Source organism: Symsagittifera roscoffensis, chromosome 4 (genome assembly GCF_963678635.1).
Source record: "Symsagittifera roscoffensis chromosome 4, txSymRosc1.1, whole genome shotgun sequence".
Lineage (NCBI taxonomy): Eukaryota > Metazoa > Xenacoelomorpha > Acoela > Convolutidae > Symsagittifera > Symsagittifera roscoffensis.
This window is the reverse complement of record NC_087065.1, coordinates 14264019-14290744: the sequence shown is the minus strand read 5'-3', so window position 1 is coordinate 14290744 and position 26726 is coordinate 14264019. Positions and strand designations below refer to the sequence as shown.

At 34.7% G+C, this 26726-nt stretch overlaps 1 protein-coding gene and 1 long non-coding RNA gene across 2 annotated transcripts in view; one reads left to right on the top strand and one right to left on the bottom strand.

Moving 5' to 3' along the window:
- Window positions 1–11588: 11588 nt before the first annotated feature.
- LOC134844752 (uncharacterized) lies at window positions 11589–14291 on the bottom strand. The gene has a single exon (XM_063861567.1). The coding sequence runs from the start codon at window positions 14289–14291 to the stop codon at window positions 11589–11591; it is 2703 nt and encodes a 900-aa protein (XP_063717637.1).
- A 3436-nt stretch (window positions 14292–17727) lies between these two features.
- LOC134843570 (uncharacterized) overlaps window positions 17728–26726 on the top strand; it is an 11411-nt gene continuing 2412 nt past the window's right edge. Inside the window, exons 1-3 of the long non-coding RNA XR_010162603.1 lie at window positions 17728–17811; window positions 20357–20533; window positions 22180–22412. This is a non-coding gene — a long non-coding RNA (uncharacterized LOC134843570). The remainder of the gene's footprint in view (window positions 17812–20356; window positions 20534–22179; window positions 22413–26726) is intronic.

The following is a 26726-nucleotide window of genomic DNA, read 5'->3' as shown; positions in this document are numbered from 1 at the left end:
CACAATTCTGGGACCATTCTCAAAGTTGGTGTTTTTTCTTCTAACTGTGTTGAGATAAGAGGTTATAATTTAAACGGTACATCACTCCTATCAACTGGCCTGAGTTTTTGAGGCTTTGTTTGTATTCTCGGTTGGTACGATTTTTCTTATCTTTTTGGCCATTCTTTATGTGTTAATTTGAACAAAACAAAACAAAATTGCTCGTATCGGGGCGAAATCCTGATTGTTATGACTGTCTCATAGAGTCTATGGAGCAGTAAAAACATGAAAAATTAATTGTAATATATATTAAAAATATACATTTTTTTTTATTTTTGAAACTTTTGTGAAAATCATTCCCCCACACGCCATATAAAACATAAAGTGATAAATTTCGCTCCTGGTAATAAATCGGTTATGCCTCATAAGCTTCCTTCAACCAATTTGAAACGATTTCAAAGACGGATTAAATCTCCATTTACGCGTTAATTGCCGAAAATATATCGCGCGTGTTCCCAAATGGGTCAAAATGGTAACCTTTAAACCCTCATAACTTTACAAAAAATTTTCGCAGGTAATTTTTTTTTGAATTTTATGCTCAAGACATTAATACCTCTTGAATGCTAAGTAGAAAAATCTGTCAAAAACAGCTATTTAAAGAGTCGGAATTTGTCAAAAGAAAAAAAACCAACCGAAGCACAAAATATTGGTGGTACTTTCGTTAAGAAAGTTGGAACAAAAATTTTATTTCATTTCAAAACAGTTGCCCTGGAATCAACGATGAATTAGTTTTTGTTTTTGTCTCTGTCACATAAATTTGTGTTTAGAAAAACAAGCCTGTGGTTGAAGTGTTATAATGTCAACCCATATTTTTTCAACGTTAATTGCTCACTTAAAAACATAAATTAGAGATTTAGTTTATTTAAAAGCTTATATAGCTATGACATGTAGAAGTATTTTGATTTCAACTTTTTCTTCATGTTTTTCGTTTTCTCTGCAACTATTTGAGATGAGGGTCCAAACTTTGACAAAAGCTGCATGAAATTATTTGAAAGGGCTTAACCGGGACTAATTATAAGAAAAATTGTTCTGAAGGCGTAAATTAACCGGCATATCATAACTAGTTTTAGAGGTGTTCTTGCTGTGAGAACAATTTCACAAACAAAATTAGGAAATTAATTTTATAGGCTCAAATTAGTTTTTTAAGAAGCTGATGAGCTTGACTTACTCAATTTACACCCAAAAAATGTCAAATAACATAATTAACAAATTACTTAGTTTGGCGTAGAAAAATGGCAAAAATTTTCTGAATTATTTTGCGCTAATGATCGAACTCAGTCAACAAAAGAACCATTCCAGCAAATGTTTTGGAAAAAAAAAACTGCTAAACCCAATCACAGGAGTTTCATTAGTAGTTTTTTGGTGTGTAGTTTTTGTCCAGATTTTTGGAATTAGCTCCCAAAAAATTTTTATTTATGTGTTGTGAAAACAGATATGATGGTTTCTCGACGCCGAACCAAGTAACTCTGTTAATTCTGTTAGTTGTCACTTTTAGATAGTATAATGGGTAAGTCAAGCCCGTCAGCTTCTCAAAAAACTAATTTGAGCTCATGAAATGTAATTTCCGTATATTGTTTGTAAGTTATTTTGCACAGGAATGACACCTCTAAAACTAGTCATAATATGCTGGCTAATTTCCGCTTTCAAAACACGACATCTCACATTTTGGCCTGGTTAAACGTTTTCAAATAGTTCATCTACTTTTTGTCAAAATTTTGAACCCTGAATGTTAAACATTTGTAGAAAAAACGAACAAAACAACGTGCAGAAAAGTTCATTATTTTCCCGTTGAAATCAAAAGGTGGTAACTTTTATGACCCGTGACCGTAAGAGTTACAATTTAAACTTCTTTGAAAATAATTAATCCTTGAAGCCATAAAAAAGTTTATTTTTGCATCAAAATCAGATAAGATTGCAGCTTTAATGGGTTCGGGAATTTACATTCAAAAAAATCCCACATAAATGAGAATTGTAGAACGGAATGAAATGCTATGTATCTTGAATGCTATGTAGAAAAATCTGTCAAAAAAAGCTATTTAAAGAGTCGGAATTTGTCAGAAGAAAAAACCAACCGAAGCACAAAATATTGGTGGTACTTTCGTTAAGAAAGTTGGAACAAAAATTTTATTTCATTTCAAAACAGTTGCCCTGGAATTGACGATGAATTAGTTTTTGTTTTTGTCTCTGTCACATTAAATTTGTGTTTAAAAAAACAAGCCTGCGGTTGAAGTGTTATAATGTCAACCCATATTTTTCCAACGTTAATTGCTCACTTAAAAACATAAATTAGAGATGTAGTTTATTTAAAAGCTTATATAGCTATGACATGTAGAAGTATTTTTATTTCAACTTTTTTTCACGTTTTTCGTTTTCTCTGCAACTATTTAAGATGAGGGTCCAAACTTTGACAAAAGGTAGATGAAATTATTTGAAAGGGCTTAACCGGGACTAAGTATAAGAAAACTTGTTCTGAAGGCGTAAATTAACCGGCGTATCATAACTAGTTTTAGAGGTGTTCTTGCTGTGAGAACAATTTCACAAACAAAATTAGGAAATTAATTTTATAGGCTCAAATTAGTTTTTTAAGAAGCTGATGAGCTTGACTTACTCAATTTACACCCAAAAAATGTCAAATAACATAATTAACAAATTACTTAGTTTGGCGTAGAAAAATGGCAAAAATTTTCTGAATTATTTTGCGCTAATGATCGAACTCAGTCAACAAAAGAACCATTCCAGCAAATGTTTTGGAAAAAAAAACTGCTAAACCCAATCACAGGAGTTTCATTAGTAGTTTTTTGGTGTGTAGTTTTTGTCCAGATTACTGGAATTAGCTCCCAAAAAATTTTTATTTATGTGTTGTGAAAACAGATATGATGGTTTCTCGACGCCGAACCAAGTAACTCTGTTAATTCTGTTAGTTGTCACTTTTAGATAGTATAATGGGTAAGTCAAGCCCGTCAGCTTCTCAAAAAACTAATTTGAGCTCATGAAATGTAATTTCCGTATATTGTTTGTAAGTTCTTTTGCACAGGAAGGACACCTCTAAAAATAGTCATAATATGCTGGCTAATTTCCGCTTTCAAAACACGACATCTCACATTTTGGCCTGGTTAAACGTTTTCAAATAGTTCATCTACTTTTTGTCAAAATTTTGAACCCTGAATGTTAAACATTTGTAGAAAAAACGAACAAAACAACGTGCAGAAAAGTTCATTATTTTCCCGTTGAAATCAAAAGGTGGTAACTTTTATGACCCGTGACCGTAAGAGTTACAATTTAAACTTCTTTGAAAATAATTAATCCTTGAAGCCATAAAAAAGTTTTTTTTTGCATCAAAATCAGATAAGATTGCAGCTTTAATGGGTTCGGGAATTTACATTCAAAAAAATTCCACATAAATGAGAATTGTAGAGCGGAATGAAGTGCTATGTATCTTGAATGCTATGTAGAAAAATCTGTCAAAAACAGCTATTTAAAGAGTCGGAATTTGTCAGAAGAAAAAACCAACCGAAGCACAAAATATTGGTGGTACTTTCGTTAAGAAAGTTGGAACAAAAATTTTATTTCATTTCAAAACAGTTGCCCTAGAATTGACGATGAATTAGTTTTTGTTTTTGTCTCTGTCACATAAATTTGTGTTTAAAAAAACAAGCCTGCGGTTGAAGTGTTATAATGTCAACCCATATTTTTCCAACGTTAATTGCTCACTTAAAAACATAAATTAGAGATGTAGTTTATTTAAAAGCTTATATAGCTATGACATGTAGAAGTATTTTTATTTCAACTTTTTTTTCACGTTTTTCGTTTTCTCTGCAACTATTTAAGATGAGGGTCCAAACTTTGACAAAAGGTAGATGAAACTATTTGAAAGGGCTTAACCGGGACTAAGTATAAGAAAACTTAATCTGAAGGCGTAAATTAACCGGCATATCATAACTAGTTTTAAAGGTGTTCTTGCTGTGAGAACAATTTCACAAACAAAACTAGGAATTTAAATTTATAGCCTCAAATTAGTTTTTTTAAGAAGCTGATGAGCTTGAATTACACAATTTACTCCCAAAAAGTGTCAAATAACATAATTAACAAAATTACTTAGTTTGGCGTAGAAAAATGGCAAAATTTTTCTGAATTATTTTGCGCTAATGATCGAACTCAGTCAAAAAAAGAACCATTCCAGCAAATGTTTTGGAAGAAACAACTACTAAACCCAATCACAGGAGTTTCATTAGTAGTTTTTTGGTGTGTTGTTTTTGTCCAGATTACTGGAATTAGCTCCCAAAAAATTTTTGTTTATGTGTTGCGAAAACAGATATGATTGTTTCTCGACGCCGAACCAAGTAACTCTGTTAATTCTGTTAATTGTCACTTTTAGATAGTATAATGGGTAAGTCAAGCACGTCAGCTTCTCAAAAAACTAGATTGAGCTCATGAAATGTAAATTCCGTATATTGTTTGTGAGGTCATTTGCACAGGAAGGACACCTCTAAAACTAGTCATAATATGCTGGCTAATTTCCGCTTTCAAAACACGACATCTCACATTTTGGCCTGGTTAAACGTTTTCAAATAGTTCATCTACTTTTTGTCAAAATTTTGAACCCTGAATCTTAAATATTTGCAGAAAAAACGAACAAAACAACGTGAAGAAAAGTTCATTATTTTCTCGTTGAAATCAAAAGGTGGTAACTTCTATGAACCGTGACCGTAAGGGTTACAATTTAAACTTCTTTGAAAATGATTAATCCTTGAAGCCAAAAAAAAAATCTTTTTGCATCAAAATCAGATAAGATTGGAGCTTTAATGGATACGGGAATTTACATTAAAAAATCCCACATATATGAGAATTGTAGAACGGAATGAAATCCTATGTATCTTGAATGCTCTGTAGAAAAATCTGTCAAAACAGCTATTTAAAGAGTCGACATTTGTCTGATGAAAAAAAACCAACCGAAGCACAAATTAGTGGTGGTACTTTCGTAAAGAAAGTTGGAACAAAAATTTATTTCATTTCAAAACAGTTGCCCTGGAATCAACGATGAATTAGTTTTTGTTTTTGTCTCTGTCACATAATTTTGTGTTTGCAAAAACAAGAGTGCGGTTGAAGTGTTATAATGTCAACCCATATTTTTCCAACGTTAATTGCTCACTTAAAAACTTAAATTAGAGATGTAGTTTATTTAAAAGCTTATATAGCTATGACACGTAGAAGTATTTTTATTTCAACTTTTTTTCACGTTTTTTGTTTTCTCTGCAACTATTTAAGATGAGGGTCCAAACTTTGACAAAAGGTAGATAAAATTATTTGAAAGGGCTTAACCGGGACTAAGTATAAGAAAAAAAATTCTGAAGGCGTAATTTAACCGGCATATCATAACTAGTTTTAAAGGTGTTCTTGCTGTGAGAACAATTTCACAAACAAAACTAGGAATTTAAATTTATAGGCTCAAATTAGTTTTTTTAAGAAGCTGATGAGCTTGACTTACACAATTTACTCCCAAAAAGTGTCAAATAACATAATTAACAAAATTACTTAGTTTGGCGTAGAAAAATGGCAAAAATTTTCTAAATTATTTTGCGCTAATGATCGAACTCAGTCAACAAAAGAACCATTCCAGCAAATGTTTTGGAAAAAATACTGCTAAACCTAATCACAGGGGTTTCATTAGTAGTTTTTTGGTGTGTAGTTTTTGTCCAGATTACTGGAAGAAGCTCTCAAAAATTTTTAGTTTATGTGTTGTGAAAACAGATATGATCGTTTCTCAACGCCGAACCAAGTAACTCTGTTGATTCCGTTAGTTGTCACTTTTAGATAGTATAATGGGTAAGTCAAGCCCGTCAGCTTCTCAAAAAACTAATTTGAGCTTATAAAATGTAAATTCCTTTTATTGTTTGTGAGGTCATTTGCAGAGGAAGGACACCTCTAAAACTAGTCATAAAATGCTGGCTAATTTACGCTTTCAAAACACGACTTCTCACGTTTTGACTTGGTTAAACGGTTTCAAATAGTTCATCTACTTTTTGTCAAAATTTTGAACCCTTATTCTTAAATATTTAAAGAAAAAACGAACAAACCAACGTGAAGAAAAGTTCACTATTTTCTCCTTGAAATCAAAAGGTGGTAACTTCCTTGACCCGTGACCGTAAGGGTTACAACTTAAACTTCTTCGAAAATGATTACTACTTGAAGCCATAAAAAAGGTTTTTTTTTGTATCAAAATCAGATAAGATTGGAGCTTTAATGGGTACGGGAATTTACATTAAAAAAATCCCTCATATATGAGAATTGTAGAACGGAATGAAAACAAATTTGAAAAATTGAACCATAAAGGTCGTTTGTAAGCAATTTGCGTAAAAGAATTGTTTTGACCAGAACAAAATCGTTTTTGAATTTTTATCTCCTCAAATATCGGTCTATTGGCGCCCGTTATTTTGATGAATTCACTCTTTTCATGAATGAAAATCTTCATTAAAACTCATACAAAAAACAAGAAATTAATTTCAAATTAATTGCCCGGGAATCAACGATGAATTAGTTTTTGTTTTTGTCTCTGTCACATAAATTTGTGTTTACAAAAACAAGTCTGCGGTTGAACTGTTATAATGTCAATCCATATTTTTCCAACGTTAATTGCTCACTTAAAAACATAAATTAGAGATGTAGTTTATTTAAAAGCTTATATAGCTATGACATGTAGAAGTATTTTGATTTCAACTTTTTCTTCACGTTTTTCGTTTTCTCTGCAACTATTTAAGATGAGGGTCCAAACTTTGACAAAAGGTAGATGAAATTATTTGAAAAGGCTTAACCGGGACTATGTATGAGAAAACTTGTTCTGAAGGCGTAGATTGACCGGCATATCATAACTAGTTTTAGAGGTGTTCTTTCTGTGAGAACAATTTCACAAACAATATTAGGAATTTAAATTTATAGGCTCAAATAAGTTTTTCTAAGAAGCTGATGAGCTTGACTTACTCAAGATACTCCCAAAAAGTGACAAATAACATAGATAACAAAATTACTTAGTTTGGCGTAGAAAAACGGCAATTTTTTTTAAAAATTATTTTGCGCTAATGATCGAACTCAGTCAACAAAAGAACCAATTCAGCAAATATTTCGCAAAAAATTACTGCTAAACCGAAGCATAGGAGTTTCATAAGCAGTTTTTTGGTGTGTAATTTTTGTCCAGATTACTGGGATAAGCTCCCAAGAATTTTTAGTGTATTTGTTGTGAAAACAGATATTACAGTTTCTCGACGCCGAACCGAGTAACTTTGTTCATTCTGTTGTTCGTCACTTTTAGATAGCATAATGGGTAGGTCAAGCCCGTCAGCTTCCCAAAAAACTAATTTGAGCTCATAAAATGTAAATTCTTTATTTTGTTTGTGAGGTCATTTGCACAGGAAGGACACCTCTAAAACTAGTCATAATATGCTGGCTAATTTCCGCTTTCAAAACACGACATCTCACATTTTGGCCTGGTTAAACTTTTCAAATAATTCATCTACTTTTGTCAATATTGTGAACCCTGAATCCTAAATATTTGCAGAAAAAAACGAACAAAACAACGTGAAGAAAAATTCATCCGTTTCCTCGTTGAAATCAAAAGGTGGCAACTTCTGTGAACCCTGACCGTAAGGGTTACAATTTAAACTCCTTTGAAAATGATTAATCCCTGAAGCCATAAAAAAGTTTTATTGCATCAAAATTAGATAAGATTGGAGCTTTAATGGGACCGGAAACATACATACAAAATTCCACATATAAGAGAATTGTAGAACGGAATGAAAACAAATTTGAAAAATTGAACCAGAAAGATCGTTTGCGAGCAATTTGCATAAAGGAATTGTTTTGACCAAAAAAATTGTTTTTGAATTATTATCTCCTCAAATATAGGTGTTCTGTGTTGAACTTATGATTTATATTCAAAACCGAGAGTTTAGAATACGTCTTGAATTGGATAATCTAGAAAGAATTATGATTGATTTTAGCAGGAAAGAGTCACGTAAAAAGTGGCGGGAATTAAGATGCAAGAAAACGTGAAACATATTACATGTACATAAAAGCAATGTATAATAAACTCTTTAGCATACATTGAAGTTAGACACGTCTGAACATCCAGCCCACCTTGAGAGATCCTCTCAAAAGATAATAGTCACATACTAATAATGAGAGCTCTAAGGAGACTGTTTTTTGACAAATGGTTTTTCTTTCAGATATGTTTGCGACATTTGATGTACCCACTGATGAGACGATGAGTATTGCCGATTTTGTGAAAGAGTGTAAAGCAGCTGATGAGTTAATGGAGATGGCCGTGAAAGGAAGATACGAATTTCTGCCTGTCAAATCTGTCTTTGAGTTATTGAAGAATCCCAAACAGCCCGGGGTTATAAAGAATGAGGTAATCAGATTCCAAAATGATGCTATTAACACAGCTTCCAAGAGTGAAAGATTTGACGACTTGCAAAGAGAGTTTAACGTAGGCGAACCAGGCTTGGATTGTGGTTTTGGAAATGATGTTTATCAGCCCGTTGTGCCAAAGAACAGTCAAAATGGTGAAATATCAGTATGGGAAAATCATTGTAGGGAAGATGAAGAAGTGTACGATCCGTTTTTTATTAATTTCTAGAGGCATATCATTTACACCCAGGCATATCGATGGTTGCAACTTCAGCGTGGTGAGAAACTTTGGTTTTTCACAACGAATAGAAGAGTAACCAATTTTCTGCTACGAAAACCAGAAAGTCGATGGTCGCCGTCCAGTTGACTAACCGAGTCCTTGAGAATGGATCGTAAAGACCTGTGGGTTCATGTGCAAAAACCAGGTAATGATAATACTGAATAAATGTTAAGACAATACTTGAAATATTTTCATTTGCAGGGGAAGCTATATATCTACCGTATTCTACTGGCCACATGGTTTTGACGTATGATTATAGTGTGCTGCTAACATGGTCCATAAAAACCAGTGATTCTACTGAGGTAATGCAGAAAAGACAAGTGCAGTACACAGACTCAACAGGTGTAGCTCATCCGGTATTGAATCCAGGAAGCCGAAGTCAGAAGATGCCTAAGCGAAAGAAGAAATTCACCCGAACTCTGAGAAACAGAAATGAGAATAAATAGTTTAGTTCTGTATACAATTTGAATCATAAAGCAATTGCTTGCAATTTGTTAACTTGTCATTAACCACATCACTTGTCACAAGAGCTAGTCAGTAGATGAAGTTTTGTAGCCGGTCTGTTATAGGTTCCTTTAGATGTACGGATTTGTACAACACGTGCTATATCGTCGTTTCCAAGAAAAGTCTTCATGACTCTTGCTAAGGGCCACTGAAGCGGTGAGATGTTGTCTTCTGCAACTAGAACCATATCGCCAACTTGAAGGCTCCTTGTTTGTATTTTCCACTTGTTTCTTTGATTAAGTGTTGTAAGATATTCTTTGGACCATCGTTTCCAAAAATCGTTAACCATTTGTTGAGTGAGTAACCAACGTTGCTTAAGCGTCACGGAGGCTGTCTCCTTGTTCGGTACACTATCAGGAAGTGCCGTCAAGGGTGCTCCTATAAGGAAATGACCTGGCGTCAAGGCTGTGACGTCGATAGGATCATTCGAAAGTGGTGTTAAGGGTCTTGAATTCATAATACTTTCGATTTGGATGAGGACAGTGTAGAGTTCTTCGAATGTAAGAGCTTGAGTTCCGACAACCTTTCTTAAATGATTCTTACAGCTCTTGATTCCGGCCTCCCAAAGTCCGCCAAGGTGTGGCGCGCGTGGTGGTATTGTTACCCAGTCAACGCCCTGTTGTATGATGAAGCTTGCGGCAGAGTTCTTCTTGTCGTTGCCCAGAATTTCACGTATGCTATTATCTCATTTCGTGCACCAATGAAGTTGGTAGCATTGTCACTGTATATACATGCAGGCTTTCCCCGTCGAGCAATGAACCGTTTCAAGGCTGATACACAAGATGGGGTTGATAGGGAAGAGACAAGTTCAATGTGGACCGCTTGGGTGGTGAAACACACAAGTAACGCAATGTACGCTTTTCCCACGGACTTGAAGAGGTTCTGAGAGAAATCGGCCCACCAAAATCAATGCCAACATGCGTGAAAGGTCGTGATTGGGTTGTACGTTCCTGGGGAAGGTCTTCCATAACTGGGTTTGCACTTGCTAGCCATCTTGCGAAGCGTCGGCAAGTAATACATGATTGTGTCACTTTAGTTATTAATTTTTTGCCACCGGTTATCCAGTATCTTTGACGTAAATGTGACAGCGTTCCTTGTGGGCCTCCATGCATGGTTTCGGTATGTGCTTGACGGATTAACAGAGTTGCTAGATGTGATTTGCCGTCTATTAGTATTGGAAACTTCAAACCGTTGCTGTGATCACTTTGCGCTAACCTTCCCCCCACTCGTAAAAGACCGCATCTTTTTCAACAAAGGGCGTCAGCGACAGGAGTGCTCCTCTGTAGGATGTCTCCTCAGATAGTTGCGAGATCTCATCATTGAAAAAGTCCTTTTAATGGCTTGCTAGAAGTGCGTGTAGTGCCGTGACGAGTTCATCGCCATAAGATTGCCTTTAGGAGTTGTAATTTTCCTTAACAACTTTGAAGCTCGGAGTAGCCATGCAGTCACTCGTACAAGTCTAGACATAACAGAGAACCTGCTCTCGAATGGTTGGCATAGAGGTACCTTATACGCATGAAGAATCGTTCGCTTGCGTCTCTCTGAATCCTCGTTACTCTTGATTGACGGTTGTTGGGGCCATGTGATTGGATTTTCGGCGAGCCAGGAAGGGCCATTCCACCAAAGTTTATGAGAAAGGAGAAGAATAGGGGCCAATCCTCTGGAGGCGCAATCCTCTGGATTTTCGGCTGAGGGAACATGCTTCCAAGAGGCAGGTGGAATAAATTCTTGTATTGCTGTGGTTCGATTACCAACAAAACATGACCATTTTGCTGGGTGATCGTTGATCCACGACAGAACTACAGTCGAATCAGTCCATCCGATGGGTTTGAGCATTCGCTTCTTCTGAGAAGAGAATGCATCCAGACATGCTTTCAAAAATTTGCAGCCTAAGGCAGCAGCGCTAATTTCCAATGTTGGTATACTTATTTGCTTAATGGGGAGAGCTTTGTCTTAGCGGAGAGGAGGTTTACAACAACATTTCCATTGGCATCCGTACAACGAGAGTAAACTGCTGCAGCAAATGCGCGCTCTGAGGCATCACAAAACACATGAAGTTGCATTTCAACAATAGGCGATTGATGTGTTAAAGGTCGGTTGATTGTTAAATTTTGAAACAAAGAAAGTTCTCCTCTAGAATTTCTCCATGACATCTCAATAGATTCCGGAAGTCGTTCATCCCAATCAGATCCAGCCAGCCAGCATTCTTTCAAGAGAATCTTGAACTGTAAGATTGTAGGAGAAAGCCACCCCATGGGATCGTAGAATGTGGAAACATCAGACAGCAGTTTCCTCTTTGTCAACTTTGATATTTCAGGCATTCTTCTTACAGTGAACGAAAATTGATCAGTGATTGGGTGCCACTTCACACCAAGGGTCTTGATTGAGTACTGTTTGTCACAGAATGTGTAGGCTTCGGGTGCCTCTTGCAATGAAGTCGGTAATCTTGTGATTGAGACCATTTGCTTGACCACTTTCGAAGATCGAAACCACCTTTCTTGAGTGTTGATATAAGATTATTTTGTAATACGACTGCTTCTTCCACAGTGTCTGCACCTGTAAGAGCATCGTCGACATAAAAATCGTTTCTTATGACTTGAGCGGTGATTTCGTCGTCAACATCTAAAGCTGTTTCCGTGAGGGATCTAGTTGAATGGTATGCAGATGAACGTATCCCATAGGTCACGCGAGTCATCCTGTAGGTCTTAATGGGTTTCTTTGGATCGTTTCGCCAGAGCATTCGATGAAAGTCCTTGTCTGGTCGTGCTAAACAGATTTGTCTATACATTTTGGCCACATCAGCAGATAAGGCAATTTGATGAACTCGGAAGCGACTGAGTATATTGAACAAACTATCTTGGATCACGGGACCAGTCATGAGTGTGTCATTAAGAGATGGGCCTCCACCACTCGTTTTGGCTGAAGCATCAAAGACAACACGAAGCTTACTTGTCGTACTAGAGTCCTTAGTCACAGAGTGATGCGGAAGGTAAAACACGTCTGCGCAATGTTTATTGATTTCTGCTGCGGGAACGAGTTCTAGATGTCCTAGATCAATGAATTCGTTTACAAATGCTTCGAACTTATCCTTCAGTTGCTTGTCCTTTAAGAGACGTTGTTCAAGTAAAAAAAAGCGTCGTTCAGCTTGTTGGTAGCTCTCAGCGAGAGAAGGGGCGCCGTCCTTTACTGGAAGTTTGACAACGTACATCCCTTCATCATCCCGCATTGTTGTTTTAGTGAAGTGATCTTCACATTCCCTTTCTTCTTGAGTTAGACGAGAACTCTTAGGGACTTCTTCCAATTCCCAAAACTTCTTGAGAATTTGATCCGTATCTTCTTGCATAAGTAAGTGATTCACGATTTCTTCCGTATTGTGGGTCGTCATAGAGACATGCTTCGATTGCAATGAATTTGAAGAGGTTGCACCAGATACAATCCAGCCCAAGTCTGTTTCTTGAAGACAAATTCTATCGCTCAACTTGATCAATCCAGGTTTGAGAAGTGCTGAGTAAACGTCCACTCCAAGAAGAACATCAATTCTGCCAGGCTTGTGAAAACTGCTGTCAGCCATATCAAGATTGTTGATATGCTTCCACCCGCCGATGTTCACGTTAGCCAGTGGGAGGTTGCAGGTCACACGAGGCAGGACAATGAATACTCCTGTCAAAGATTTGGAGAATCTGGGAAGCATTTCAGCAGTAACAACTGAATTTGATTGTGCGGAGACTGTCTCTCCCTCGGATTGAAGATTAGTAGTTACTTTCTGACAACGCAATCCTAGTTGATGGGCACAATGGCGTGTCATGACCGAAGCAGTTGAACCTTGATCTAGTAATGCGCGAAAATATTGTACATTACCATGACGATCCTTGAATGCAACCTGCGCAGTGGGTAGGGTGGTATCCGTCTCCTCGGGTCTCCTGATGCCAATATGATTGATCGCTTGGGCGGACCTGTGTAGCAGCGTGTTGTGCTTGCCTTGACATGTCTTGCATGTGCTTGTTGAGTTGCATTGATTCGCAAAATGACCAGAACGTAGACAGTTACCACATAGTTTGTTCTTCTTGACAACTTGAAAACGCTCATCTATCGTCTTTTCTCGGAATGAATTACAGGAGAATAGTTTATGATTCTTGGATTTACAGCAAAGACAGTTGTCTGTAGTTGAGTGGTAGACATTGGAATGGTTGTTTTTGTTCTGATTGGACTGTAATTGCTTTGCTTGGCTGCTAGGCTGTATAGAAGCATGAGGTGAAGCTTCTAAGGATCGTGCTCGTTGATCAATGAACTGGAGTACATCATCCAAATCATGTAGTTGTGGACCAGGATTCTGAAGCTCCCATTGTCTTCTTGTTTCCGGGTCCAATTTCTCTAGAATGAGATATACGTAGATGTACGCACTAGTATCCACTTTATGAGATTGAAGGGCTGACAGGTGCTCCACAGTCTTCGACTGTAGTTTCCTCAGGGCACTGACATTTTCGCTTTTCAATGCCGAAAATGCAAGAAACTCCTGAATATGAGCATTGGTTACTGAGCGTCTGTTGTCGTATCGTTTTATGAGCTGTTGTTTAGCAATGGCGTAGTTTGCGTCGGTGATTGACAAAGAAGCTATGATTCTGGCAGGTTCATCTTTGAGGGCTGCTTTGAGGTAGTTTAGTTTCTGCGCATCACTGAGACAATTATTCTTGTCAAGAGACGCTGTGAAGAGATCGTAGAACGAAGACCATTCCACATATTTACCAGAAAATGTAGGCAATTCGAGTTTAGGTAGTTGTACCTGCTTAGATTGAACGCTCTGCGATGGCTGAGGTTGCGAAAGTGGAGCTGGTGCTATATGCCTTTCGACTTCACCAATGAAACTTGATATTTGATAGATTGCTGTTTGCCAGTTTGCTGTTTTCTTTTCAGTTTCTTCTATTTCATTTACTAGTGAAGAATCTGGAGTGATAGCTTCAATCGACTTGTTGATGGAATTGAGTGTGATGAGCTTCCTGTCCAAGTGCATCAGAACAACTTTGAGTGCCTCAAAATCTTGCTTCGATACTTGGTCAGTAGGATTTGCCATGGCTCTTTTCCAGTTCCCCCCCTTTGTTAAATTACAAAAAAAGATGGTCAAAAATTGTTCACACGGCAATTTTCATGTTAGAAATGTTATGAAAATTGGTTCAGCTGTTCACGCTGACACGTTTTAATGCAGTTTATAACATTAAAAATTATTTTTAAAAGACTTTCATGTAATGAATTTCAGAAAAAATGAAAGGGGGGAACTGGAAAAGAGCCTTTGTCATGATTGCATTGGCGTCGTTGATGTACTTAGTGACAACACCACGATGTACTTCTTTCCCTTGCTAGGGTAGCTTGATTGTCTTCCGTGCTGGGAGTTGACATCTTGAAGGATTATGTGAATGATATCACGTCGGGGTCACCAAATGTTCTGTGTTGAACTTATGATTTATATTCAAAACCGAGAGTTTAGAATACGTCTTGAATTGGATAATGTAGAAAGAATTATGATTGATTTTAGCAGGAAAGAATCACGTAAAAAGTGGCGGGAATTAAGATGCAAGAAAACGTGAAACATATTACATGTACATAAAAGCAATTTATAATAAACTCTTTAGCATGCATTGAAATTAGCCACATCTGAACATCAGGTCTATTGGCGCCCGTTATTTTGATGAATTCAGTCTTTTCATGAATGAAAATCTTCATTAAAACTCATACAAAATACAAGAATTTTTTAGAGTTAGAGTATTGTGGATAAATGTTTCATGCGGCAGCCCTGCTGATATTAGAGATCTTCAACAGAGAAAGTTTCCCGTTTTGTAACCTGTGTCTTTTGTGCCAAATTTTTTTTTTATCTCATTTACTGAAAATTCTTAAAACTCAGCGTTAAACCATAAACAATTGTTCTGGCTGGATTTTTATTGCTTTCCGAAATCAAGTATGTCATTTTCTGAAAATTTTCATTATAACTAAAATATGTTTGCTACGGTGAATTCAAACGCATCAAAATGCCTAAAATGAATTTAAAAATTCTGGCGATAATTTCAAACTTTGCATCTATTTCAACTGATGATCAAAATTTTGAAAAAAAGTTGACTTTTAGCTGCAAAAACTTAGCTGTCAGTTTAGGCGAAGTAAAAACATAAAAACTAAAATGAAAAATAAAGATTATTCTCATATCATCTCGAAAGCATTCAATTCCCCAGCAACGCTATTTTAAAGTGAAAACTAAATGTTTCAAAATTTAAAGCAAAAATCTGCCTCCCCTCCTGAAAAAATACTAGATCCGCGCGTTGATACTAATTCTACTGCCCTGCAAAGCCTCAGTTAAAAAATTGGCCCGGTTGTGCTTATGTCATTTTTCACGCTTGACCGCTTTTTCAGTAAAATTCGAAAAAAATCATAGTCAAACAAAACTATTTGAAATAAAGAAACTTTGTAAGTTTTAGCTTAAGCGGTGTCCAAGAAATTAAAGAAGAAGTGCGGAATACTTATGCTTGTGGTATAAATGTTTTGTGAAAAAGAAAATCTTTCACCGCCATCGGGTCACCAATATACGACCTCCCATTTTCTGCTTTGTCTAACTGCATGAAATGATTAACTTTAGGTGAGCAATCACTTATCAAGGTGAGCAACTCCAAACCCGCATCTATGAAATAAGTTTGATGTTGTTCAAAAAATTGTGCAACAAACTGTTTTGCCAAAAGATAGCTTGTCTATGAAAAAGTGTTAAATTTGCAGATGCCAATTTTTTACTATTAAAAAATAGTTTCTGTAGATAAAGCAGCTAATTAATAGCTTTGCTACCATACTTTGCGAAAATTAAGCTTTGATGTCAATAAATTTATTTAAGAAAATTCGCGACTACTAGGCGTACAAGGTTAGGGCATAGAAACAGTATCAAAATTTGACAATAAATTCTTTTCATTTTGGGGGCGTTTTGTGAGGTGGTACAGTACGCGCAGAAAAAAAGCAATTTTTTGTCAACTCGTTTTTGTAGAGCTTCAAAAAAATTTTAATCGCTTTGAAGAAAATCGAAAAATTGACCAACTTTTCGTTAGTGTTTTGAAAATCCTCTCCCTCTTCGACAAACATTCTAAACATTCTAGATCCTCCCATAGCTGTGAGTGCAGTAATTTTGCTCCGAGTTTTGCGACAATACTTGAATATAGTAACTGATTAGGTGTATTTTTTCAGACAGTCTTTTTGATCTGTCAAACTAACAATTTTTGAAAAAATTTCTAAGCCCTATGAAGTATACCGATTTTTGAGATTAGAATTATTAAAAAAAGATATTTCCCAACTCTGTTGGGAGAATTGGGAAAATTGGGAGAAAGACATTTTTCCTGCCACTTTTAAGCAAAGTTATTGTTGTTTTTTTCCTCGGAGCAATCTAGATCTAGCTTAGCGGTAACTACTGATTTACGTGCACATTACCTCTCGTGTCTGATGTAAGCTGAAATACGCACAGATGTGAACATTTCGACATATCATTTAGACAATGAAATTTATTATATTGTCAAAAAGTGTATTAATTTTTTGCAAAAATATACCAATAAATTTCATTAGATTCGATTATAATCCATTATTTTTGGCACAGAAATCGATTATTTTGGTTTAAAAATCCAACATAATTGAGCATTTCAAGTATATCAATTTTTGAGCTTAAAATTATTAAGAAAAGCATTTCAACTGTGATCAGTTTTAAAAAAAAGATGGATAGGGTTTGAGAATAGCCATTCTGAGTAAATTCCAATCACGATCAAAACAACTTGCTAGATTTCTAGTATCTTGTTAACTATATCCTATTTGGTAACTTGTAACGAATCTCCCCCATGAAGAAACTATTGAGCTGTACAGCATACCTGAATTTTGTACCTTTTTAGCTATTTCCCCTCCTATTGCAATAGGGGGGGTGGGGGGAGGTGATCCGATGGGTGGGGATGGATCCGGCTAGGGTATATCATTTCAAATTGGAACGAGGCGGGCTAATTGGTCCAAATAAATAATGCTTAATAGACAAAACCATAAAATTTAGCTTTTAACATGGCGTCTGAGGGTAAAGGGATGATTTACAAAAAAAAAACAGTTTACTGTCATTTTCATTTTTTTAGAATTATCATTTTTAAGGAAATCGACATCAGGTACTTTCAAAAGCAGTCCGAATAAATCGACGATTAACTCGATAATCAGATATGAAACCACATGAACCATATTGATTCTTTCCCAATTTTGTCAACATTTCCACATAGCTACATAAGCCTGTCGAGTTGATCTACAATTTAATCATTTTATCTGTGTTTTATCTGCCTTATTAGATGCATAAATTACTGATTTTTTATCAGTCAGTTATGAGTGAAAAGATAAGTTATAGTGGCAATGCTTCGGTGGATTTAATAATTTAGTAATTGGAACGCTGTTGGGAGAATTGGGAAAGTTGGAAGAAACACAATTTTCTTGCCGCTTTTAAGCAAAAATATTGCTGTTTTTTCCTCGGAGCAATCTAGTTTAGCGGTAACAACTGATTTACGCGCACATTACCTCTTGTGTCTGAGATAAGCTAAAATACGCGCGGTGAAGTAAGCAGTTGGATATATTTTATTTTCTGGTCTGGAAAAAAATCGGTCTAGTAAGATCCCGCATCTTAGTAAATTGGATACTAATCGATTATAAAAGATATCTAAGATCAAAATTAACCACTAAACTCAATTACAGATGTGAACATTTCGACATATCATTTAGACAATGAAATTTTTTTTATTGTCAAAAAAATGTATTAATTTTTTGCGAAAATATACCAATAATTTTCTTTAGATTCGATTATAATCCATTATTTTTGACACAGAAATCGATTTTTGTGGTTTAAAAGTCCAACTTTTTTGAACATTTTTGAAACCCAGTATGTTGGAATAAAAACTGTGGCGTAAACGTGGGGTTGATGAACATCCAGTAAACCTCGAAGGCATTCTCAGTTATTTTGGGAAGTAGCAAAATCTGTAAACGTGGGAGAAGAGTAAATAAGTAGGGAGGATTGTTTGGGTCTATATAAGATGGGGGATCGGACAAAGACAAAAGGAGGCAAATTGGATAAGGGAGGGTTTTAAATAAAGATCAGTAGATTTTAGAAAGTAAAAAATTTATGAGAAAAAAATTTTAACAAAAACATGGAAAGATGAAAACAAAGTAACAGTTTTCTCAAAGATGAAAACTAGGTAACAAGTAAAGAAAAAATTAGAAGATGAAAACAAGATAACAGTTTTCTCAACCAAAGTAAACATCATTGTTGTGCTTTTCTAATTCAACAAAAGCCAGTCAATTTTTGAATATATTGTATTGTATGCGAAAAGCTTAGACAAATTTAGAAAAACTGTTATAATACTGACAAATCTAAAATTTACTAAACCATCTTCCGCTTATGGTATCTATTTAAGAATCTCCACCCCTATGAATAAATACAGTAAATTAGCGTTAGAGTTTTGTATTGGGAATTATAATTCGGCATTCTGACTGGTCAAAAATTCCACTAGCTTAATCTACTTAACAATCTACCCCCTTTCTGAAAAGGAAAGGCGATTGTTAAGTGATCCCAAATCTATTATAATCGAGTAAAATTTGACCAAAAGTAGGAATATAATCAATTTTTAATCAAAAGAAGTTGATTAATTCTTTCATTTTTACATTTTTACGGAGATTGACTGTGAATATCGAGTATGATTGGGGCGTTCAACGGTGCCAAAGTACAACAGTGCCGAAAATGAAAATGTGTTCAACGGTGCCATAAATTGATGATATTTTAAAAATTTTTGAGTTCTGCTTGTGATTGCTGGCAATTTGGCATGCTTACTGTTTTGTTTTGGAGCGAAATCGAAAAGAAATTTAGGGGGCTTTTCTCATACGCGAAGGATCGAATGGGCGAAAAACTCGTGGGCGAAGGACCAACGCAAAATTAGCCGAAAGTCAATTTTCAAAAAAAAATCAATTGCCTTTCAACTAAAACGAATTAAATGAAGCAATATTTTGCATCTTTCATAACGAAACCCTTAAAATATAAAATTTGTTCCAATTTTGCGGTGGTCAGTGACGATTTGAAAAATTTGCATATTTCTGCCGGTTTCATTTTTGGCCAATATCAACATTAAGTCCCTGGAAATTCTTACCTTTTTTTCAGATTTTCAAATTTTATTTCCAAATTTTAGATTATTGAAATCTGATTGGCTGATTTTTATTTTCGCGCATTCGGTCCTTCACATATTCCACCGAAAGTTAGACAGTTTGCTGCGATAATTGTTTGTTCAGAAAAAATTCTTGACACCGCGCGGGGAAGTGTTTTTTGTTTAACAAGCGACAGCAACCAAAATAGCCGATTGTGTCTTTTCAACTTCAGGACATATTTGAGTAATTTGGGATGAGTAAGAACAGTATTAAAAATAATTTTCGGCACTGTTGAACATCATTTTACATTTCGGCGCCTCTGTACTTCGGCACTGTTGTTCTTCGGCACTGTTGTACTGCCCCGTATGATCGATTATTATAATATGCATGGAACTCCAGTGCGGAAGACCTAGCTTCGTATAAAAATGCGGATTCTTTGATTTGATGTTCTGTGATTGCTTTTGAAGCATTTCACGCACGCATTCAAAAAGGATGTGATTTTTTTTTCAATACTGTTAATAGCCTATTAAGTAGATTATTTTGTCCTTAACACATTTTAAAAACTGTTCGGGGAAGGTTTCAAATTATTTGTTAAGACTATTCATGAATTGGGGAAAAAACTGTTTTAAACCATTGTGAAAATTTTAAGATTGCTTCGAGCTTATCCAGCCTAAATTGAGCAGAGTGGACACTGCAGAAAAAAGAGCTTTAAAATGCCAATATATATGAAAGTTTCTCTCAAAAAGAAGACTTGAGAAAACTTCACACATTGTGGATTGATCAAATCTTCTTTTTGGGTCTTTTGTTAGTAGTTAATTGCATCTTAAAGCTGTTTTCTTGTAGTTTCATTTTTTTTCTCACTTTAGGCTGGATAACCTCGAAGCTGTCCGCAATGGTCTAAAACAACTTTATTAATCCAATCGCATCTGTTTTTAAAGAAGTCCGTGAAAACTACATGGTTTATTTTTCCAGCACGGAATAAAACAATTGCACGAACAAAACACTTGCACAACGAGTCTGAAACAATACAGTATTAGACGCATTATGGGACTGACTTCTTCTACTTGGGTTCCGTTTGGCCACTGGCGACACGACGTGGATTACATATATGGATGGCTGAAATGGAAGATCTGGAGAGAAATTTACATGGTATGTCAAGTTTTAATCTCTTACAATGAATTTTGTTTGCTAAATGAAAACGTAATATGCAATTTCAAAATCAGTGATCAGTTCGCTGTAAAATTTTAGCCGAGAGTTAAATTGCTCCTGTTGTTTTATAACAATTTTTGGCATCTTTTAAACCCTATCCGAGTTGACAAGAGTTATGCTGCGTAGAAATTTCACATCTGAATCATGCACGCCATCGAAAAATAAGTTATGGTTTTGATAACTATTAACGGTTTTTAGTTTGAAATTTGTTTCCATTTTTTTTTTCAAAAATGACTAAACAAGCGTAATTAGACAAACTTAACAACACCAATGTTCACATTTTTCTTACCCAAGTCGAAAATAAAAGTGCCCTTTCCTTTGGTCGCCCTCTTGGAATAGCTCTTTTTTTTCTGGTTTAATCTTGTAGGATTACATTAAGTCTTTGTATCTGGTTTATAGTTTATAGTTTATTTATTCACGAGAGTAATATTATACAGACAGGTAAACAATAAACTATTTGTTTCAAGATAAAATTTGAGCATGCCTCATATATCCTACATTCGTTTGAGATTGACACCGTTTTTGACTTATATTTCAGACAAATATTCAAAGAAACTTTTAATCAACTTCGTGGTGAAATTCCCCTTGAAACTTATCATTTGGAATCTCTAAATAATCGTCGGGCCTCAGTGGCAAAAACTTTACCAAGCATGAAAAGTAGGACACAAATAATGCAGCGTTCATGGAAAAATGTGTCTCTTAAATGTTATAATTTTTTGAAATCAAACGAGCTTGATACCAGATAACCTAAGCCAATTAACTGAGCATCAACTAAATGGGTATTTCAAAAAATTGTTTTCATTGTTTCTTAAAGATAGTGGAGATCTTCTAGACTTAGTTTTTTGAATAATCAAGTCGGATATTATTTCGCAACTTCTGTCATAGGTTTTTTCGGGGTCATGCCTCGATAAGCTGCATAGTTTTTTGCATGATCCTTGGTGGGTTTGATTTGTACATGCGGTTTATTGTTTACCTGTCTGCATAATATTATTCTCCTAAATAAATAAACTATACAGTTTATTGATGGCTAGTTCTTGTAATCATAATAGCTTATAATGGGCTTATAATCATAATACCTGTAGATTTATATGATGGCATGCCAAATTGGCCAAAAGTTAAATTCTGAAAACAGCAATTGTGACAGATTGCCAAAAACTCACAGAATTTTTGAAATCATTTGAAAAAAATTAACATGCTATAACGCATCGTGGTGTGCGAAGATAATCAAAAAATTTTCGGCGCTATAAATTGTCTAAAATAGAATCTTTATAATGTTCTGAGAGTGCTTTAAAAATCAATGTGGAGTTTATCAAAAAACCTCGACTAAAATTATCAAAATTTGTTGCAAATCCTAGATCCGCGACTACCCTACGACTAACTAATCTAGTGAAAAGTTTTTAATCGCCAAAAAAATTTCCTGACTTTTTGATAGTGTTTTTTCAATTTTGAAAATTCACCTATTCTATTTAGCGTCTGTCAAAATTACCTCAAAATCAAAAAAAAATTGCCAATATATATTTAGATTGGATGTTTTGCTCGGCACTATTAAGAAATGTCTGCGAGTGCTGAAATAACAATTTTTTCAGGGTCCGATGCATCTGCTTGTGATTATGTTCAACTTATACTTTCTTCTCACAGTTAGATACAACAAAGATCTACATAATCACGATTATGTTTTAATATCACTGCAATGTTTTCTGGATCTTCTACTCACTGGCTTCATTGGTCTCATTCACTATTTCTTGGAACTGTGGACCGCAACTGTTGGTTTTTGTGAACTCGGTGGGTTTCTGCGACACTCCAGCAGATATTCCTACTAGTATCGATGATTATCTTTACAAAATATTCTAACAATTGTTACATCAACAAAGGTTTCTAAAAACTACTCAGACGCAAATTGTAAGAGTTGAAAGTTTTTTTGAAGAGTTGCTGAGATCTTAAACTTATAAACTATTCTAAGGTTTCGAAAAAAACCTATAGAACTGTTTCAAAGAGTTTTCCGGGCTTGGAGCGGGAACAAAAAAATAACACAAGCAATTCAATCAATCTTGAAAAACAAAGGGTTAAAATAAAAACAATATTAAATGATTTTCTATACATACTTTTTTCTAATCATAAATAGAAAGGACAAATCACGAAAAAAAAGGTCTAAAAGACATAATTATTAAAGCGAACACAAATTTTGTGATGATACAAAAATGTAATTTTTGTAAATTCAACCATTTTTGTCATTTAAGAACGAAATGGTTCTTAGATAATCTTTGGAAAAAGGTTTTGAGGCCAATTGTTAAGCATTACAGCGGATTTAGGATTCTCTTGAGGGGAGGGGAGATTTTTGGAAAGCCGGCTTTGAAAAAACTCGCTCCACCCCTCCCCTAAATTCGCTATCGATTACAATGAATAGTTATTTGGCAATCATCAAAACTTTGATCTAAGTCATAACATTTAATTTTCCCAGCGATTATCAGTGTGAAATGGTTTATGCTTTCAATGGAATCAAGTATTAAACAAGCGCTAAGACAATAATTATTCGATCATCATCATCACAGTCTTGGATCAAAACATGCAAACGTAAAAAATCTGAAACTCTCTTTAATTTTTAATTAGTCAAATGCATTGAAGTATAGAAAATGCAATGCACTTCATGAAAAAATTGAGGATTTATTAGGATTTTAGAAAAAATTATTATATTTTTCGAGTTCCAGGGATACCGTCATCGAAATTAAAATTAGAACCAAAAATTTGTCATTTATCGTGTGCGATGCTGCAACAGCTTTTACAAAATAGAGTATTTGCCATTTTTACAAAGAAGAAGAATATAGCATTTGAATTACCACACTGACACAAATGGTTTTGGCTCGAAGTAAATTGATTTTAAATCGATCCAAATCGATGAACAATGTACATTTCACGAATTGAAATGGATTGTGAAACGATTTGATTGGATTTTTTTTTTAAAGTTATAGATCATTTTTAAGTGTCGAAAAATCGATTTTAATCAATTTATATGGATTTTCATATTCAATAAAAACCATCAGAATCCTGCCAAAATCCATTTAAATCATTTTTAAAGGACCCCTGGCCAATCAACCTTAGTGTCTAACAACTTATTTCAAAATGATTTCAACAAAAATTGATTCTAAAAAGAATCTATATAACAAATCAAGAATAGCATCATTATAAATCAGATTCTAAGCTCAAAATTAAGCAACAAAACTGTAGATTTTTCAACATTTTGAAATGCCGTTCGAATTACGACTGAAAGGGACCTAATATGATATATCACCTGACCCAGTTCGATGATTGTTTGTGGTACTTGATTTGGGTTAAAACACCCGAAACTAAAACCTGAACAGACACGAATTCAATACTAAAACACACCCAAATACAAAGTTCTTCGCCATTTTTCAAAAGTTTGCAACAATATGTGAGATTTTGACAAGGATAACAAAAATTTAGTTCTGTATAGTTCTCAAACATTGCAATTACTCAAAAACTATATTTTGAACTAGATGAATGAATTCGGAATTGGAATTTTTAGTCCAAACAATGCAACCGAAAGCATTCGTATAATTTAACTGGAACTAACATAATGTAATTTTCAAAGCTGTTTACAACGGGAAAAAAACTATCTGTTTTTTTAAATTGCTACCAGACGCTTTGGATGTAAGAGTTAAAAATATTTGCAATGAATAATTGCAACAGAAACTCAAAACTGATGAAATCAAAAAATTCGGAAAAAAAAATCTAAATCGGTTCAAATCCGTTTTAATCCCCCAACAAACAAAAACAACTAGTCACTGAAACAAATGGATATGAGTTGATACAAATCGATTTTAAAATGATCCAAATCAAATTTGATCTTTTCTATTTTTTTTGCAAACTTTTTTAAATGCTATAGTCGATCTCAATTTACTCTACTCTACATACATTTTTCATGCTAAAATTGATTTTAAACCTTAAAACCTTTTTTTGTCAGTGCGAGCATGCAACACAAATTTTTGAGATCTAACAATCATGCTGAGTAAATTTAAACATTGTTTGCCAGAGAGAGTATATTAAGAAAAAAAACATAATACAGAAAAATACAGAATTTCAGCTTTTAATTTAGTTTTGATGAAAGTCTAGCGGAAGATTGAAAAATTGAACAACTTTTGTTTTAATCAAAGTGACTAATTTTTTCGTCACTTCCGCTCTCTGGTTGTATAAATTTTCGAGGAGCAACTGCTTTAATTTTTGACAATATAAACTATTACGATTTTTCGAACGTGCTATACTCGGCAAACTGTTTCTTTTGAGCTGTTTTAGAATATTTTCCCACTTACCAACACCTTGTTGGTTACTCAATATCTAACTTGTACACAACTTGTTTTTATTAAACAACGGTAATCAGACACACACTAGTTTAACACGTTTGCTTAATCAAACACACACAAAGTTTAACGACGGTAATCAGACTCACACTTTTAACAGTTTTTGCAATTTGTAGCTAAAATATCAAAGATTTTTCTGGTTTCCAGATGATCGGCCAAAATCGGGTCCTGATTTGTTTCAAAGGAGTGGCCAACTTTTTAAAAAACTTTGTTGATCTTCTTGTGACTTTCCTTATTGTGACTTTCCCAAAACCTAAAAAAACGAGCCAAGAAAAGCCTTTTTGAAGACTTTTCCAAAACCTTTGACTAAAAGTAGAATTTTGGCACCTGCTACAAATATTGACCCCCAATAAGCCTTTGGAAAAGTTTTAAGGTCAATCAGCTAAGAATGGATTTCATAGAAAAGGATGAGGTGTTTTTTGGGGTCGAATACCCGAGGAAAGTGAGGTCCGCCTAGCTTTTTTGTTGACAAAAAAGTTGTCTACATAATCGATTATCATAGCATATTTAGACCAAGTAATGTACGTTCAATCCACAATAATAATTTTGTAAAAACTATATATACGGCCGCTATATATCACTCTCCCTATATACACCATGACGAATGGTTTGTTGGCTTTTGTCTAAATAATGATCAGGTAGATACATACAAATTTTCCAATTGATAATCGGTGTAAGCTGAATTGAGCTTTAACTTGAAAATATTTGAGGAGAAAAAAAACAGCAAAATGAAAAGTATTAGAAAATCACTATCAGAGTTTTGAGTCAAATTATTAATTTTTGCTATAGAAATTTATAGTGCTATAGAACTTTATAATATGCAAGATGCCCGCAACGAGGTTTCATGGGTAAAAATGGTTTTTTGTTGACAAAAAAGGTGTCTACATAATCGACTATCATGGCATATTTAGACAACGTAATGGATTTTTAATCCATAATACTCGATTTATTTTTCAAATTTGTTTTTTTTTTGAAAAATAAGTTATTTTTCAAAAACATAAATTCATTATAATCAATTTTAATCGATTATAAAACCTTTTTCCTTAAGTTCTTTATTATGCATAATAATCAATTACAGGGCGGATATAGGATTTTCTTGTGTGGGGGGGGGGGGGGCGTATTTTCAAAAATTCGTCGACCTTTTTTTATAGGTCGACCAAATTGGTTTTCTGAGCTCTCCCAAAATAGTATATACCCAAAATAAGACCCTTTTTGAGCAAATTTTTAGCGCTGCAGGCAATTTTTTGAAAAAACAAACGGGCCAAAAAGGCGTTTTGAGAAACTTTTTTGAAAATTTTGACACTCGCGCGCGCTCCCCCTCAAAATCAGTATATTTATTTCGAGCGGTGGGCGAGACAAACAGCCCATTCTGGTTGATGCGTAAGACAAACAACCCATTTCGGATGGTGGGTAAGAGGTGTTGTCCATCCATTTCACGAGGGAAGTGCGAAGATGTCAATTAAAATAAAACAAAATTAGTTCACCTCAAGTTAATACTAACACTATTTAGTTCACCCTAAAAATTTCCACTGAAATTAATCATTCAGTGAATGCTCTTGGTTCTGAATTAACCTAAATCCAATGTCAAATAAATAAACCTTCTAAGCTCTGAAAAAAAAGAGATCCAGTGTTTTAAAGCATTTACAGAAAACCAGAAAAAGACCCATAAATTGTTTACGTTCAAACTACACTGAAAAATTTATCGGCTGTGAAAACTTTTTTGCTTGTTTATTTATTTTTTGTGAGCATACGCCCCAGAT